The sequence below is a fragment of the Eulemur rufifrons genome, chromosome 1 (genome assembly GCF_041146395.1).
Source record: "Eulemur rufifrons isolate Redbay chromosome 1, OSU_ERuf_1, whole genome shotgun sequence".
In the NCBI taxonomy this organism is placed as follows: Eukaryota; Metazoa; Chordata; class Mammalia; order Primates; family Lemuridae; genus Eulemur; species Eulemur rufifrons.
Window position 1 is genome coordinate 2,002,605 of NC_090983.1, and position 18,611 is coordinate 2,021,215.

At 56.4% G+C, this 18,611-nt stretch overlaps 1 protein-coding gene across 2 annotated transcripts in view; it reads left to right on the forward strand.

The window, feature by feature from the left end:
• The window catches only part of HDAC4 (histone deacetylase 4), a 256,247-nt gene that overhangs the window by 181,379 nt on the left and 56,257 nt on the right, over positions 1–18,611 (forward strand). For both annotated transcript variants that reach the window (XM_069465509.1, XM_069465519.1), the window contains exons 7-9: positions 2,141–2,262; positions 9,821–9,952; positions 13,817–13,929. In XM_069465509.1, coding sequence (XP_069321610.1) covers positions 2,141–2,262; positions 9,821–9,952; positions 13,817–13,929 — 367 coding nt within the window. The remainder of the gene's footprint in view (positions 1–2,140; positions 2,263–9,820; positions 9,953–13,816; positions 13,930–18,611) is intronic.

Below are 18,611 nucleotides of genomic sequence, written 5' to 3' on the forward strand. Positions count from 1 at the left end.
CAGAATGAGCAAAACTCACCCACAGGGAGACAGCCGGTCGGGGCTGGAGACTGGAGGTGGCAGCAGAGGGCAGAGGGGACTGTGCAGATGGGAAGGGCCGCGTCCTCACTGGAGCCGTGATCTCACAGGTGCTCCCATGCATGTTCACCTGCATGGAGACTCCAGCTGTAAAACCGCTCTGTAAGAACACACCGCTGTACAGAGTGGCTGCCCCGAGCCGCGTGTGGCTACTGAGCACTTGAAATAGGGCTGGCCCGACCGAGGTCTGCTGCAAGACACTCCGCATGAAAAAGAGCGTAAGATATTGCATTAGTAAGTTTATATTGATTATATGTTGAAATGATTATATTTTGGCAATACGGGGTTAAATAGAATACTAAAATAAATTTCACTCCTTTCTCTTTATTTTAATGTGGCTGCTATAGAATTTTAAGTGACACAGGTAGTTCCCATTACATTTCTGTTGAGTGTGCTGACATAGCCAACTAATAGTTTTATTTATCCGAAATCACCAGTGTAAATCTGATGTCATGGGAAGGGCTGATTGTTTAAAATTCAAATGGTTGAGTTTGTGTTAAGCTTTATTCTACAGTTAAGGTAATGTTTAGAAAGAAAACAAAGTGGTATTTGTTTTTCCATCCTCATGAGTAAGACAAGGGCTGCCTTTGAGAGGCAGTGTCGGGGTCACTGCGTGGCCAGCCGGGATCGTGCATGGCAGCATCCCGCCCCGGCTTCCGTGCGCTGCTCCCAGGCTGGCAGTGAAAGGCTGGAGGAGGGAAGATAATTCCTGGTCCGGGGCGAGTCAGATGGAGAGAGCATCTTCACATAGGAATGGTGTGAAAGCAGTTTGGTAGAGAGCGAGCGTTGCTCTCAGACCCTTTCATGAGATTGCGAGAGGAGGGCTCCGAGGTGAGACCTGAGGTTGTCCTAGCGGAACCACGGGGAAGCTGACGTGGTCCTGTGAGGGGTGTGGAGGTGCACGTCCCCACCCCGGCTCCCTGCCCGGCTGGGAAGTGGAATCACCCAGGAAATGGAAGAAAGTGGGTCCTCGTCCTGGGGACAGGTGTGCCCTGGGCGGCGGTGGGGGTGGGGCAGGCCTGGAGCTGAGCAGTTTTCCAGAACTCTCTGAGCTCCTCTCATGCTGCCCGGCTGGGCAGGGCCACGGCCCGGACGTTGGGCGCAGCGCGTGGGGCTTTCCCTGCGATCCTTCCGGCGCTGTGCGCTGGAGCGCGGTATTCGAGCGTACGGCTGTGTGCGTTTCAGAGCCCCGTTCCCAATCCGCCGTCTCCAGATGCGCTGACGTAGAGCGCTGTGTGTTCATATAAGTCGCCCAACACATCCCAAGTAAGTTGGCAAGTTTGTTTCTAGTCGTTGAGCAGATTACGCACTTTAAAGACTCACAGAATTGATTACTCTTACAGCAGTGTTTTGAGCAAGACTGAGCTGGCAGTGCCACCAGAACAGCCTTGCTGGTGGTCATCCTGAGTGGGGTCCACACCCTTGTTGTCCCCGAGGCCCAGCTCCTCCCGCGCATCCTCCTGGCGTCCCCCTCGCGCCTGGCCATCGTGCGGCTTGGAGCAGTGCCTGGCTGCTCATAGAGGAACTGCCTGTCGTAGTCCAGCGCCCTGGCGGAGGGGAGTGACCAGGGTGCATTTGCACTGGGGAGGATGAGCGTCTTCTGACGAGACGTCCCATGGGCTGCTGCTGTCAAGGGAACAGAGAGCTCCCCAGACGTCACCAGCATTCACTCCCAGACCGTGGATCCTGTCTCGATTCCTTTGATTCCTAACACCACAGCCCACATGTGTTCCTCCGCCCCGAGGACAGGCTGTGTGTGTGGCCAGTGGTGACCCTGGTAGTCCGCGAGCAGACCAGGCAGAGGAACGGGGCTGGCTGGAGAACGGGCCACCAGGCCCGATGGCCCGAGGTGCTGCGAGTCGGGCAGTGGCGGCTGTGAGCGGCGGGGCTTGCTGTGCAGCCTTCGTTTGGTTTCAGTTAATTTCCGCTCACCCCAGGGAGGAGGCCAGTCTGGGGCGGGGCAGCAGTTGAGTGGGGCTGGGCCATCGCGTGTGCGGCTCCCGGGCCCTGCGTGCACAGGGCATGTGGGCGAGCTAACCCGTGTGCCTCTGCTTTTCCCCAGGAAAACACAGCACAGCTCCCTTGACCAGAGTTCTCCTCCCCAGAGCGGGGTGTCGGCCTCCTACAACCACCCGGTCCTGGGCATGTACGACGCCAAAGACGACTTCCCTCTCAGGAAGACAGGTCAGTGCTTTCGTGAGAGCGTCATTTTGAAAAGAAATCCCTGCGCGTTCTCTTACGATTCACGCCAAAAGAAATGAGCCTCATGCATGGACACCTACGTTTTAAAGCTCACTTTTACAACATGGTAACACTGACTTTTCTTTAGTGATGTGTCACACTTTGCTGCATTCAAACGCGTCCCCTTGGTGGCCGTCGGGGGTAAAGCCGTTCTTGCTGCTGTGGGAAGGGAGAGAGCATGTGGCCCTTGGGTCAGCTCTGGACAGCACCCAGCCAGGTCCCCAGAGTGGGAGGCTAATCTTTACGTGACAGACATTTGTTGTGTCCTGTAGGGAACGTCCCAGGGGGGCCCGGAGTTACATGCAACACTCTGTTGTGAACCAGAGAGAGAAAGGCATTTAGGCAAAGCAGGAGGCCTGGACCGTTCCGGAAGCAGGGAGAGGGTGCTGTGGCAGGCAGTGTCTGACAGGCAGGACACTCGTGCACTTTGTCAGGAGCGATGGTTTAAGTGGGCACTGGCTTTGGGCAGGATCAGGGTGGCCACAGACAGCGCACCTTCGTGGACAGAGGGCAGGGGCCGGGGCGGGGGGCATGCCTCGGAGGCTCTGTCCCCAGAGAGGAGGTGAGGACGGCGCTGAGCGTGGGGTGGTGGCCTCGTCTCAATGCATCAGGTGGACCCACCACACGGAGTGCAGGACGACTCCCTAATGGGGCGGCTCCTGGAAGTGAGGTCCAAGGGGCTTTTTCTGACTGCACCGAATTTAAGTCTCTGCTACCAGGAGGTTTGGTAGTTCTGGGCAGAAGCGTGTTAAAGAGTCAGTCACGCAAGGGCTTCTCCACCTGGGTAAGGAGGCTTCGTGCGGTGTGCCGGGGCTCACCTGCTGCCCGTCCTGAAGACGACAGCTTGAGGTGACATTCGTGGGTCTCTCCAAGGGCAGAGCTCACCCGGAGACGTTTATCATGGAACCAGGGGCTAAAGTGTAACCAAGAGCTGGAGCTGAACAGGGGGCGTCTAGTTGAGCCTAAGTAAGACTTGACTAGTCTCCGAGCTGCGGGACGTGGATGGGCCGTATGGCGCCTGCAGCCTCCCTGAGGAGGGCACCGCATCAGGACAGCAGTGTCCCAGTTCAGTGGGCCGTCTCGGGACAGGGGCGTCCCCGTGCAGTGGGCCGTCTCGGGACAGGGGCGTCCCCGTGCAGTGGGCCGTCTCGGGACAGGGGCGTCCCCGTGCAGTGGGCCGTCTCGGGACAGTGGCGTCCCCGTGCAGTGGGCCGTCTCGGGACAGGGGCGTCCCCGTGCAGTGGGCCGTCTCGGGACAGGGGCGTCCCCGTGCAGTGGGCCGTCTCGGGACAGGGGCGTCCCCGTGCAGTGGGCCGTCTCGGGACAGGGGCGTCCCCGTGCAGTGGGCCGTCTCGGGACAGGGGCGTCCCCGTGCAGTGGGCCGTCTCGGGACAGGGGCGTCCCCGTGCAGTGGGCCGTCTCGGGACAGGGGCGTCCCCGTGCAGTGGGCCGTCTCGGGACAGGGGTGTCCCCGTGCAGTGGGCTGTATCGGGACAGGGGTGTCCCTGGTGCTAGAACCCCGAAGTTACCGAACGTGATGTTAGAGGCTGGCAAAGCCCCTCCCAGTCAAAGGCACAAGGACCCCAGCGTGGCCAGTTTTCATTTCAGCCCCCAACTCTCTGTTGGTGGAAGCGAGCGTGGAGCTCTGTCCTCTGTCGAGCTGGTCGGAGCCTGCGGTTCTCGCTCTCCCACTGTGGGCATCTTGGATTTCACCTGCGAGAGCCCAAGAGCTCAGCAGAACTGGCTCACAGATCAGTATTTTTTCCAGAAAGATGTACCCATTAACACCAGGAGAGGCTCTGTGGGCTGGTTCTCAGAAATTGCCCTCCAGGTCCCCTTTCTCATCAAGTTCAGTCAACAGCAGAGTCCACAGTGCTTGTCAGGCCCCTGCCAGGAGAGACCCAGGGGACAGGGAGTCAGAGTGCGCCTGCCCTGGGGATCCCGGGCCCGAGAACGAGCTCGGCATGGAGGGGCGAGGGTGGGAGGTTGTGGACTTTGCAGTGAGACAGCTTCGGGTTGGATCTGTGTGTGCTCACTTAATAGTTCCGTGTGACAAATTCCTTAAGTTCCCTGGCCTCAGTTTTCTCATCAGTAAAATGGGTCTAACCCCAGCCACATCTCAGGGCTGTGGGGACTCAGGAGAAGGACCCAGGTGTGCACCCAGCAGAGTCTCGTCTTGTCCTGGGCGTGACAACTGTGGCACCTAGTCTCTAGGGCAGTGGACGTGGGAGGGGATGGCGGGCGAGAGCACAGGGACATGGCTTCTTGGAACACCCTACGTGACGCTTCCCCGCCGAGGTCCCCAGGAAAGGGCAGTGTGCACCACCTGCCCCAGCTGGCCCAAAGCAGCTCCATTCTTAACAGAACGTCGGGGCTGGGGTGGTCCGGGAGGTGCTTGCTCTGGTTCCTTCCCGCACCCCCAGATAACATCAGACGGCCCCAGGAGCAGCTCCTGCTGTGAGCAGCAGAACCCGGCACGAGTGATTTCGTAGCAAGGGCTCCTGGGAGACGGTCGGGAGGGCAGCGTGCACTCTGACCAGGCCCCGTCCTGCCGCCCCAGACCTGAGTCCCATAGATAGGGCCCCTCTGATCTCCCGGTTTCTGTGGCTGTTGGCTTCCTGCGCCCACTTAGTTTCTCTGGGAAGCACAGTCTCTGCCCCGCTGACCTCCTGGCACAGCGCTGCCCTGCAGCCCGGCTCCACGAGAACAGGAGGGGGAGCTCTCTTCACACTTGGGGAAGGAGTGTCTAGAATGCACAGTGCTCCAGGAGAACTTAATGCTGGATTGCACTATCAGTTGTTTGATATAGGCATCACTAGCACATTAATAATATTAATAGTGTGAAGATCTCAGAGAAAATGTTTAAACCACTTAAGAGCATCTTGTGTAGTTAGGTGCCCTGTGTCACCCTTGGTATATCTACTGTCACACACCTGGCGTCACTGATTCTAAGTCATTTACATCTGTGCATTTCTGCAAGAATTGGTGCTATGACAGACAGCGCTAAATGCAGTTTTAGTTACGAAATACCTTGAATGAATAAAATGATAATCTTTTATAATTGATACACACTTAAATAATTACATGATTTTGACTTCACGCTAATTTGTACTGACCTTGCACATAGTTTGCTCATCTCAGTCTTTAAAGAGCAATTGTATGACTTGTGATCGTGTGACACGCTTGGCCACTCTCTCGCTAATGTCTTCAACATGCCGCAATCTGTGGGCTCTGCGGATGACAGTTCGCACCTGTAGCAGGTCAGACATCTTATTTCCCTCATGAAAAACACGAGGCAAGCCCTGTCCTGAGCGTTGCATATTTGGGGAGTTCAGATTTGTCTGGCCCGGGCCGGCCCGGCTCCCTCAATCAGCACCTGCAATTCGGGGAGCTCCTGAGCTCCTCTGTGCCTCCGTTTGCCAGCCGTGGGACGGCCCTCCCTGGGCCCCCGTGAGAGATAAATGAGTTCATGCTCGCACAGGGCTTGGAGTGGGACCAGATCAAGGTCGGCTTCTGCTCTTGTCCTCTAAGCTGTCAGGACGTTCTCGATCCTGTCTCTACCGTGACCCATTCCTGCCTGACTTAGTGACCCCCACGTCCCCCGCAGTGTCCCCAGTTGGGCCAGCCACAGGCAGGAGCCACTCAGCTCCCCTTCGGGAAAGACCACACAGGAAAGAGCACCAGCATTTGTGGCCAGACGTCCGGCCCTGGGCCTTTCAGGGCCACCTCCCACTCCTGGCTGGCCTCCACGGGCCCCACCTCCCGGGAGCTCAGATCTAGACACAGCCCCCAAGTCGCAGCCAAGGCCCCGCCCCTTTCCTGGATGACCGACAGCCCGGTGTCTCCACTGCAGGAGCCCCCACCTGCCACCAGACCTGGGCCTGGGTCCCAGGTGCGGTGGTGCCTGGTCCCTTCTCTCTGCTCCTGGGCAGCCTCAGTCCACCCTAACTTGAGGTTTATGAAGCCTCTATAAAGGTGCGCAGTGTATGTTTCTAGATACGGCCTGAGAGGTGAGCTGTGGCAGGAAGGTGTTTGGCTCGCGGACACACACACCCGCGCGCTGGGTCCTTCCTGTGGTTTGTGGGGTAGCAAATGGCTCAACCAGAAACTGCATTTAAGCAAAGCCTCTGAGTCCACATTTGCACTGAGGAATGGATGCTTCTCCACTTTTAAAAGCAGAATTTTGTCACGTTGATGTTAGGGCTTTTGTTTTTCTCCAGTAACATCTTCATCTTGATTTTCTTAAAGATGTCAGCTCCATGTATCGTTTCATAGTGACTCTCAGGTTTTCCTCTTATGTAACGTCTGATAGGTGGGAAGAGGCCAAAGCAAAACCAAGTCACTGTCGTCTGGCCAGCGCAGCCTCTTCCCAGTTGTTGGCAGCGTCTTGGAGGCCCGCACTGGGAATCGTGCGCCCACCTGGAACTCTTCCGTCCGGGATCCTCAGTGGCCCCTCGGGCCCATGGTCCTGTGAGTGAACGTGGTCGTCGTGGGGCCGCTGCTGCGGTGGGTCGTGGCACTGTCGTGGCTTGAACTTGCCATTTGTTTTAAGAAAGCAAAACCCCAAAGCTGATGCTCAGGGAGAGGTGGGCAACGTCAGCCTGGTGCCAGGGTCTCCAGGCAGGCCTTGGGGGCCGATCTCCCAAGGCCCCTGCACTGACCTGGGTGGTCAGCCACAGGTGCTGGCCCCCTGGACTTGCTGTCACGGCCAGGCCTCCTCCAGCTTTGCCCTTCTGTCCTGGTGCTTCCTGACACCAGTCGCCACGGCCACAGCTGCCCATGGGAAATACCCGTCAGTGACCTAGATGTGCAGAATGTGAGTTTCCCTCCGTCGTGGGGGAACCTGCCCCACTTGCTGGGGGAGGCGGGGCATACGTAGGCCCTGCGGCCAGCCTGGCCCTCGCTGCCCTGTGTCCTGGGCAGGCTCCCGGCCTCCCAGCTGCGTTCGCTGGTCTGCAAGGTCGGGCAGGAGTCTGGCAACATCACAGGGGCAGCTGGGTAAGTGCTAGCTCCACCGCTCCTGCCGTGGACAGGGGGCACGTGTGTGTGTGTGTGCCGTCAGTGCCTAACACTGGCAGCGCCCCTTCACGGTGGGAGTCGGGAGTTCCATCTTACAGAGGTGGAGACCGAGGCTGATTACCTGCCCTGTGGCACGGCAGCCAGCAGAGATCAGGCTCCTAACCACAAGGGTGTCGTTGAGGTTTTCTGTCCCAGCTGTACACTAGCTGAGTTCAGAGCGCCTTGCCACCTGTCTGCGTTACAGTATCTATTGAGAAAGTATCTGCAAAGTGCGTCCTGTGTGCCGGGCCCTGAGCTGGTGTGTTGGGTGCAGACCAGGCCATGACTCTCAGCAGCCCTCAGGCCAGTGGGGAGGGACGTGAGCCACAGGGTCCTGGGCCAAGGTGAACATCAGGATGACCCCATGGGGCCAGGCCAGAGAGAGAGCGAGGGCAGCTGCTCGGGCACAGGAAGGGCAAGGCCATGTTTGAGCCCTTGTCCACGATGGAGTGGCTTGCGGCCCCTTCTGGAGTCTCCCCAAAAGCCCTGACCCCATTGCGCTGGTCTCTGTGCACCAGGGTCCCTTTCGGTGGCTGCATCTCAGCCCCCACCCGCCCTACGAGATGCAGCCCAGCCAGGCAGCCGCAGGGGACCGGGTTGCGTTCTCTGTCTTCAGTCGAGCCCCAGAGCTCATCACCAGGCACGTGGAGCTCTCCGCACGTGCTATTGATAGTAAACGAGATCATGGCACAGGAGGGTGTGCTGATCTGTGTGTGGGACAGGCTCGGTACTGGGCACTGGGACCAGGGTGTGTTTTCCGTACCAGACATCCATCTCTGCAGCGGGGAAGGGGCTGTCTGACGTGTGCACGGCCCGTCGCCTGGCTGCCTCTGCCTTCCTCTCACGCGGTGTGGGGAAACGGCTGGGCGGGTTGGTGGGACCAGGCAGAAGTGGGTGACACCCACGCTTCCTAAGGTTTTACGTAAAGGTGTGTTAGGTGCAACGTGGTGAGTGTCCTTTCGCTGTTGCTCGGGCCGTGGACAGTGGAATCTGTTCTTTCCGAGCTGCCTCTGAGCAGCGAGAAGGGAGCGGGCGTCTGTAGTGCCGGGCAGAGCCCACCCGGCTGGGCTTCCAGCTCCCAGACAGGCAGCTCCCCAGGAGGCAGCCTCTTGTGCTGGACGGGGTCCTCCGGCAGCTTTGTGCCTTTAAAAAATGGGTATGAGTGTGTTGAGTTTCTAAAGAGGCTTTGCTGTGCCTAGAGAGGTGGTGAGTACGGTTTGGTCCTGGGCAGCTCCCGTGTCAAGCATAGCGGGTCACATGTCGTCCTGTGTTCCAGCCTTCAGACTTCAGCATCCCTCAAACTTGAGCTCTTTCCAGCGTGAAAAGTACTCAATGAAATCTCGAACTAATCTTTTCAAATGTGCACTTTTTCACTGTTCAGTAGTAAAACCATACTGAGATTGGCGGCAGCTGGACTAGGCCGGGGAGAGGCTGGAGCAGGAGCTGGGATGTAGGGAAGGACGCGGCCTGCAGGCATCACGGCATTCTTGTGGCTCTGGAAGCATGAACTTCCTGCTCCAGAAAGATTAGGGACAGCAGGGGTGCTGATAACAAAATACCAGGAGGTAAAATCTCACTGATTTTCAGATCTACAAGTGGTTGTATCTTGAAAGTATCAGGCGAAAACCTCAGAACTCGAAGGCGTAGTAAACATGCCTGGGCGGAGGCATTCGTCCCTCTGTCCTGGATGTGAAAGTGACAGTCTTCCCCAGGGGGCGGATTCCTGTGCCCTCCCCGAAGGAGGCTGCACACTGCGCTCCTGGGATCCCGAGGTGTCCCACGCTGGAGGTTTGGGGCCCGGGTGCAGAGGACTTGGGGGCTGCGGTGGGCTTGGAGGTTTGCCCATGGCTCTGTCCACACAGGCAGGGCTGTTTACAAAGACCAGCCCAGGCCCAACAGCTGAGGGAGGCAGGCGCTCGCCTGTCATCAGGGTGGGGTGCAGTTGGCACCCTCCGCTTTGGAAGCCTCACTGGCGTTCACAATGTGGCCACGTGCAGGGGACACGAAGTGTCATTCAGAAGTCATCACGATGTTCGTGAGCCAACGCCCTAGAACAATCCCTGTTTGTCGATTTTTCTCAGATCTGAGAGCGCCGCAGCTATAAGGATATGGGTGAATTATTTAGGAGAATGTTATTTAAGAGATGTCACCATTAAGTGACTGTCACCCCTCACCAGCTTCCTGCCGTGCCCAGTAAATCAGCCCGGGAGCCTTGTTTCCCACACGCAGCAGTGGCCACCAGCACTTCCGCCATCCCGTCCTCCGGAGACGCAGCCAGAGCCTCAGATGTGTCTTGTTCGCTGTTTGGGGCTGAGGAGCGGGATGGGTGCTCTGCCTGGCGGCCTCCCGGGACAGCGCGTCAGTGCTGAGCGCTCACGTCCAGCGCCCCGGTGACTTGCACCCCGTTGGCTGCCGGCTGTAACCACGTCTCTTCTTCGTGCAGCTTCCGAGCCCAACCTGAAACTGCGGTCCCGGCTAAAGCAGAAGGTGGCCGAGAGGCGGAGCAGCCCCCTGCTGCGCAGGAAAGATGGGCCGGTGGTCACTGCTCTCAAAAAGCGTCCGTTGGATGTCACAGGTACGTCAGCCGGGCAGGCACAGGCCCCACTGCCCCCTCGGCGAGGCCTTCCTGCCGCAGTCGGTTTCTCCCGGCACCTCCAGAAACTGTCCCGCCTCGTGTGGTCTGTCCCCAGGGCAGGGGGCGCTGGGGCTCAGGGGTCTCCAGCAAGTTGCGCCCCAGCGTTACTTACTCAGAGCTGGTTCCGGTCAGGCGCAGGCGTGGGAGGGCGGCCGGCTCGGCGTGAGGGAGACGTTTACAAGGATGTTGCATTGAGGTTTCCCTGAAGGTGGGCTTTAACCGACCCTGCCCTGTTACTGGTGAGTCCCACGTCCCGCCGCTGCCCGTTAAACAGGGTCTGCACCACCTGCGAGTTGTGAAGTCTCCCCGGCCAGAGCCCGTCCCCTGAGCCGGCCAAAGTGTCCCAGCTCTGTCTGAACGTGCTGCGCTGGTCCCATCTAGTGGTGGACACGCAGAAAGGCCAGGCCGGCGAAGCCCGACCTGAGGGGGCACCCGCCCCTCCTGGGCACAGCACACCCAGGCCAGGCCTCTGCTCCCACGGGGTCCCTCCCCCCAGGGAGCACCCCCACCTGGGAGTACCCCTCGCTGCTCCTGAAATCGGGGCACCAGGATAAGGCGCTACTCGGGACCACCGGGGAACGTGGGCGGGCTTGGAGGCCAGGGCTCTTGGTGGCTGCTCTGCGAACGTCCTTCCGTTTGTCCCGGGAGCCTGCCGCTGTCCCGGGGAAGGGGAGCCTGCTCCCTGGTGCCGTCCTGTGCGTGGGAGTGCCCAGCGCCTCACACAGGCTCGGACTCGGCAGCGAGGCCGTGCCAGGGCTGCTCCCTGGACGCAGGGCCACACCTGCCCGTGCCGGCCCCACCTGTGCTTAGCGGTGCTCAGCCCCAGGCTGACGGCGGCTCTGCACACGTGTGGATTTGTACGCAAAGGAGTCCGACACCTTCATTTATGGGGACTCTTTCTTGTCATTGTCTTCTTTTTTTGATGTAGCTGTCTTTCCTCTGGTTATTCTAGTACTTTGTTTAGAAAGATCAAGAATGCTGTAAAGTCTCACTGAGTCTAACTGGGAAAGGTTCAGCTCAAATGAGGGACCACGGGAGCTGGAGCCTGCTGGAAACACGGACGCAGCTGGTTTCCTGCAGGCAGAGCCTGGCTTGGGCCGGCCGGGCAGACGGATGAACCTTTGTGGTTTTCCTACCGCGCAGTTGTGACGGCGACAGGCTTCTGAGAGCTAAGCCCGCTGCGCATGTTGCCAGCCAGGGACAGCTTAGTGCTGTTTGTGAGTGACATAAAAACAAGACAAGGTTCTTGTCTTCAGGAAGCTTGTGGTCTGATCTGAGAGCCAGCCCGTCACGTGGGGCAGCTGAGGACACTCGCGTGGCAGCACCTGATTAGTCCCGAGCTGCGCTGTGGGGAGTCTCGCCCCGGAGCCCGGCAGGAAGGGTCGGCTGCAGCCACGCTGGCCAGGCAGCCTGTGGAGCTGGCAGCTCTGCCCTGCGACGGGCGGGCGTGTGGGCTGGGGCTGAAGGTTACGCGGTTCCTGGTCCGCACGGGCTGCAGGCGTGGGGAAGTGCCCTGCCTGGAGCTGGGTTTCCGGAATAGGGAAGGAAGGGCTTCCGGGATGAGCGATGTCGCCTCCCCACGGACGTGCTCGAGCAGGAGAGCCAGGTCCACCCAGAGTCGGGGGATGGGACAGTCCGTACTTTGCCTGTTCCCAGTCGCTACTGAAATCCACGCCTGTTGTAGGAGCACAAAGAAGAAAACAAGTTGCCCACAGTACGTGGTCCGAAACAGTCACCGTTCCCATCTCACGTGTCCTCCAGCCTTTCTGTTTGTGCTCACGCAGTGGGGTCCCGCCATTGCGCTGTGCAGCCCCGTGTCCTTGCTTCACTTCCTGTCAGTCACAGACATCTTCTCGGCACCTCGGATGGTGTTCCCATCGTGCTGACGTAAATGATGCCTTGATGATTGTGCATTTATATTTATTTTCTTAGACCAATTCCTGGAAGTGGAATGAAAAAAATATTAACATCAAGTTAAAAGTAGGTGAAATATCAGATATATATTTTCTGTTGCCCCAAAAGTCTTCTCAGGCACATGTGAAAGTGTTTACCTGGTGGCACCCCGGGCAGGCACCCCTGTGAAGGAAGATTTGCTGGAACTTGGTGTGTCGCTGGAGACAGGCGGTAGCAGAGAGCGGGTCCGGGCGCGGCCGCAGGGGGTGCGCGGCCAGAGACGGGCGAGGTGGGGACACGGGGAACGCGCGTCCTGTTGTCCTGAGTGGGCTGCAAACACCTGCTCAGCCCAGGCGGCATCTCAGCAGTTCCCCGTTAGTGAAGTGCAAATAATCGTGATTTCGCCAGATGGAGAAGAAAACCTCTGGGTTTAGTGTTGGGGCAGGGAGGGCAGGAGGTGGGACTATCGAGGAAAGGGGGGAGGCCCTGTGTCCACTGTCGGCACCAAGGACGGTGGGCTCAGCCTGCTCAGGGAGCGGCAGGAGCAGAGCAGGGGGCTCTGGAGTGAGCTGGGCAGTTCACACTCGGGGGTGGGCACCTGCCGAGGGCAAGCACCCAGGGTGTCTTGCGGGGACAGCTTGGTCACAGCCCTGCTAGATTAACCTGGGCAGGGGGCGCCCTTGACATCTTCTTTAGGCTGTGTGACCTGGGATGGGGACAGTGCTGCTCTGTGCCTCGATTTCCTCTTCTTTGCAGTGGGGATGAGGTGGCACTTTGCTCATGGAGTTGGCGAGGGACGAACAAGCTGATAGAAGCAAAGCTTGGAAGCCAGCCTGCCGGGTGGGGAGGGCTGGGGGACGGCGCTGGGGTCGGGGTGATGGGTGGAGCCAGTCTGCAGAGGGAGCTCCGTGGTCACCTGCTGCAGCTGGCTGGGTCCTCACCGTTGGTGGGGGTGCCTCACGCTCCTGGGCTCCCGAGGAGGCAGGGCAGCGACCAGACTGGGGAAGACGGTTTGCTGGGGACCGTTCCGCCTCCCGGCTCGGCACACCTGCCTGAGCAGATGTCCCTGAGCCCCTCGTGTTCCCACGGTGCTCTGTCCTCCTGACCTGCAGGAGCAAGCGCTGGGGCGAGGTTCTAGGTATTCAGAGTCCCTGCTGAGACAGCGAGAAGTTTCAAGGCAAATAGGTCACGTTGTGTTTTCTTTGGCAAGTTTTAACCAGATAATGCCATTGTTAAAATGCCCTTAAACCGAAGCTAACCCGACCCTTACGTGAGTGTTGAGAGCCACAGGGGCCCCCCACAGTGCGTGGCGTGGCCAGGGCCTTGGACTCGCAGGGCCGGGACTGGACCGAGTACCTGTCCCACACCCACCAGCCAGGCCTGCCCCTTAGACGCTTAAAGGTCCCTGAAGAGTGTCCTGGTGTGTGTCCAGTAGCACTGATAGATCACAGAAGCCACTGGCTATGTGTCCCCTGGATGTTTGCTGTCATGTAGGGAAAATAAGATTTGGGTCACAGTGAACACTAACAGCAGGTGGCTTTATTCTGAACTAAGCTCTTTTCAGCGAGCACAGTAAATTTGACCTTTTGCTGTTCAAAGTCATTTGGCTTCTGTGTTTCCTGGTCTTTTATTGTTAGATTATTAATGTGCTTAAAGATTTATCTTCCTGGTGTTTAATATTATCTTAAAATTCAGAGAGTATAAAATTGATAATGTGCTTATCCTGAAAGACTGAAGTGAAGTCCGGGGCAAAACTGAACAATAGGGAATTGGCCACGTTCCTTCCCGTCGGGGTTTCTGGGAGCCGCAAGCCAACAGCAGAGATCTGGACAGCAGAGGCCGTCGGCCGCAGGTAAGCGCGGCCATCCCTCCGCGCAGTGACGCTCACCGCAGGTGTCTCTCGCCCCGCAGACTCCGCCTGCAGCAGCGCCCCGGGCTCCGGGCCCAGCTCGCCCAACAACAGCTCCGGGAACGTCAGCGCGGAGAACGGGATCGCGCCCGCCGTGCCCAGCATCCCGGCCGAGGTCAGTGTGACGCGCTGCTGTTTCCGAGCCGTGTCCTGCGCTGAGCGAATTGATCCCACTTGCACTTGCTCTTCACTCTTGAATTTCCAGTGTGGGGTCAGGGAGACAGGAATGGGGTCATCCTGACAGCAACCCATGTAGGTTTTGTCCCCGCACTGGTCACAAACGTCTCCTTCAGATATGAACATATCGGTTCTAGATGTGTCAGGGAACAGCTCTGAGCTCGGTCCTTTCTCCCAGCCTCTCCTGGTGCTTGTTTCCTTAGGTGGCATCATGGCACGAGCGCAGGGTGGCCGGCGCTCTGGGCAGGCAGGACCCCTGCCGCTCAGCCTGCTGTGGTCACCAGCGCTCTGCACGTGGCAAGGAGCAGCAGGCGTGTGGGAACAGTTGCAAGAATTGAAATGCTTGTTTTGTATTGAGCAATACACAACTGAAACTGTGGGCCAGCAAGCCATGGGTCAGGGCAGACGAGAGTGTCACCGTGGTCAGCGCTGCCGGGGAGCTGAGCCAGAGGGAGGGGAGCTTTGAGGAATCAGGAGAACCAGGACTCTCAGACCACAGGGCTCAGCGTCCCTGGTCCCCTGCCTCTGTAGACCCCGAAGGGTGCTGTGGTCTGGGAGGGACATTGGCAAACTAGAGTGGGGTCGGGGACTCCGGAGTCTCTTGGAGGGAATGATGTCAGGGACGCAGGCCGTTAGGGAGAGGAGGGCGGAGGAAGCTGAGCTGTCACAGTTGCGCCCCTGGTGACTCTCCAGACCCTCACTTCACATGCTCATCGTGCCCTTTGATTCAGGGCGCCCTGTCTGTGTTCCACAGTGTGTCTGGCGCCCTGTGCCAGAGCCGGGGCCCAGGACAGAGCCAGGTAGGAAGCCAAGGGCCACATCTGCACGGCTCCCAGCTGACCCGGAGAGGCAGGCGCTGGCAGGGAGGCGCAGAGAGCGTGCACACGGTGGGCCTGGCTGTGGGCCCACAGGGGTGACCGCGTGGGGGACGGCCGCTTTGGCAGTGAGTTTTCTGATGAATTGAGCCAGAATTGACGTCTGCTGGGTGCAGCAGAGAGTTCTACTGAGTGGGAGGTTCTTTTTGAGTTCTCCCTGACTTGCAGAAGGCCATAATTTATTAAATACAGTCATTTACTTTCCTTCTTAAATATTTAGCAATGAGTCCTGCCCTTCCCGGGGGTTGGCAGATCTCAGCTGGGACACACGGGCGCGGGCACTGAGCATTTTCCTTTCAGATCCCTAGACTCTGTTTAAAAGGATTTTTAGGAACCAGGATTAGTGCTAAGGATGAATTTTGCCTGCTGCCTCTAGGTTGCCTAATCCCCGTTTTCTCTTATTTTTACTTATACATCTGTTTCTTTTGTTGCCTGTCTTCAGCCTACCGATCTAACGCGCTGACTGCCACACTAGAAAAAATTTTCCGTGGGGCCACAGTGTTTTATTACAAAAATAGAATAAAAACTTCAAAAACAAAACGATCCTTTCTAATTTAATGAAAAATTTTTTATTTTTTATTGTTTTCTGTCGTGTGAGTTATATGCAACTTGAAAAATAGTTCACGAAGCTCCCAAGGTGGAGAGATGTGTGAGTTACGTGTGCTTCATGAGGCCCCGGGCTCAAAACTAGCGTGAGTTAAACACAACTCACGTGGCAGTTCATGCGTTAAGTGCATATTTCAAGGATTAGAAGTTTTAACAATCCTCCTCCGTAGGGCTGATGCTGACGTCATCGCTGAGGCCCACCAGTGATGCTCTGCAACCTAAAAGTTAGCTCCTCCCTGCGAGTGATGCCAGTTACATCTTGTTGACTGTGGTTAGAGATGCTTATTTTTATTTAATACGAGCAATTGTGCACGTGATAGTTAATATGGTAACAGTGCCTTATTTGGGTGGATCTAAATAAGTTATGTGTTAATTTTTACAAATCAAGTGATACGTAAACTAAGCTTCTACAAATTAAGAGACCATGGCAAAGAAATCACAAGAAATATAAACAGTGCCGTTGTCCATGGTTCAAATCAGATGTGCGTCCTCACGGGCAGAGGTAGTCTCCGAATAGTTGATCACACGTGGGTGTCCTTTGTGTGTGTCAAACCCCGTTAGGATCGGACAGCTCTCTGAAGCTTCCATGCTTCGTGGCCCGGGGCTGGCTCCTTCCTCTCAGGTGGACCAGGCACAAGCCCGCCCGGCACCAGGTGTCTTGTGCAGGTGAGGGGTGGCGGGAACAGGGTCCCAGCCTGGTGCTCTGTGCCTCTTTTCGCCATTGAGCCCGGGGGACCCCAAGGAAACACTCCTGTGTCTCGAAGACCCCCTGGGCCAGAGAAGCGCAGCATCCTCCACGTCCCCTCCCTGCAGGGGAGGAAGCGGGGCTCTGAGCGCCAGAGGGTGCTTTCCACGTGCTGAGAGCACGGCTCCCGCGTGGCCGGTGCTCCCCCTCATCCCATCCCTGCGTGTTCAAGTGTGTACGGCAGGTGGCCCGACCTCAGCCGTGGGCTTTCTAAGGACGCCCCACGTGCCCCCCCTGGGAAGCAGGTGAGCACACCCGGCACATGGGGCTTGGAGCGGCCCCTTCCCCAGGACGCCTCCCGCAGGGCTCTGTCCACGGTCAGCGGACACCGCGTGCCCCAGGGTTGCTCCTGTGGACCCAACAACCAAGTAATTTTCAGAAGGCTGCTTATTGCTAAAAATAAATTGGGTAAAAAACAACCTTGGTTATAAAGGAAATTGTAAGTTTGCAAACATTAGAATATCTGCTTATTTTATTCACAAGTCATCACAACACAGTAGAGTTGTGCTTTCCTGACAATGCCACGCATTTTTTCTAAAGCATAACTTACTGATATTTCTGTCATTTTTGACAAAAAAAATATTTTTGTCTAGGAAAAACACCTCTTTTAGTAGCCCATTAATTATTACTTATACAATTTAATGCATGCACGAGTCTAAAACTGTGCCCAGCGTTTTCTATGGAATAAGAGAAATTTCCTTCTAAGTGAAGAAAGCTGTGACGTTCTATTTTGCCCTATGACACGAAGATAGAAGTTTGTACGGTTGAGCATTTTTTCACGAACTTGTTGGCCATTTGCATGCCTTCTTTTGAGAAATGTCTGTTCATGTCCTTTGCCCATTTTGGGATAGTATTATTTATTTTTTTGCTGTTGAGGTGTTTAAATTCCTTGCATATTCTTGATATGCGTCCCTGGCCAGATGAATGGTTTGCAGGTATCTTCTCCCTTTACCAGGTTGTCCCTTCACTCTGTAGAGTGTTTCGTTTGCTCCACAGAAGCTTTTTAGTTTAACACAATCCCATTTGTCTGTTTTTGTCTTTGTTGCCTGTGGTTTTGAAGTCTTAGCCCTAAACTCTTTCCCAATAGCAAGGTGGGGACCCAGCCTGCGTGTCCGTCAGCGGACGCGTGGGCAAAGCAAGCGCGGTGTGCACACAGCAGAATGCTGTCCAGCCACAAAGGTAGAATGAGATCCTGGCGTTCGCAGCAACACGGATGGAACTAGAGGTCATCGTGTTAAGCGAAGTAAGCCAGGCACAGAAAGACAGATACCGCGTGTTCCCATACATGAGAGCTGAAAAGGTTGACCTCGTGGCGGTGGAGAGTAGCATCGGCCATGTGCTCACCACGCGTGTTACTTTGGGTTGTGGACTCGCGTGCCCGGCCCGCCCTCTGCCGTCATCGCAGCAGCGTCTGTCCACTCCGCTGCGCGTTCGTTTGGCAAACGTTTCCCGGGTATGTGCCGTGTGGGGGAATAGCGGTGAGCTTTGTGCTCTTTAGCAAATCACTTTCATTCACAAGAAGATGGTAAATACTCACGTGAGTTCCAGCCCTCAGACTCTGCTGCTGACAGACCCTTTCCTGTCTGTTGCTCTGATCCTCACTCTCGATGCCGCCGCTTCATCTGAGCCCACTTTTTAACAAGTACATGATTCTATTAACACAGCTTGTTTTCTAACGCAACAATGTATCATAAGCAAGTATCCAAGTAATCACCAAGAAGGAGCGTCCCAGCGTATCCTGCACCTGCCTTTACCTAACACGGACGTGCCGGCAGGGAAGCCGCTGCCCACTGCACGGCTGCCGGGGCCGGTCCTGCGGCTGCGGTTCTCAGCGTGGCACCCTGAGAGTGGGGTTTTAGGATCAAAGCTTGATACGTTTTTAAGGCTTTTGACACAGATTGCCAAATTGTCCTGCAGAAAGTATGCCGCTAATTATTAGCAATTTATAATCCACCCAGCAGTGTGTTTCTCTTTCTCTGGGCCAAGGTGTTGTTATTTTTTAAAAGTCTTTGCCAACTGAATGGGTTTTAAAATATGTTTTTAGATTACCAATAATGCTGAGTATTTCTTCATGAGTTTATTCCCTTTTATGAGTTCTTTTGTCATTAGTCTTCTCTGCGTACTTTCCTCTGTTAACTGTTTGATTTGCCAGCTCTTTGTATTAACCCTCATCTGTCCCACATGCTGCCGATGCTGCTGTCGCCTCGCCTGCCTTCCATGTGAAATCTTTTTAATCCAAAATTTCCTCCTGGTTTCTGCCTCTGGTGTCATGTTTGGAAAGACGTTCCCAACTCCAAAAATATATTTTCAAATATATTACCGTGGCTTTTCTGTTGAGAGTTTTATGGTAAATAAGCAAATTGAATAAAAATAAACAAGACCATGGAGAAGATG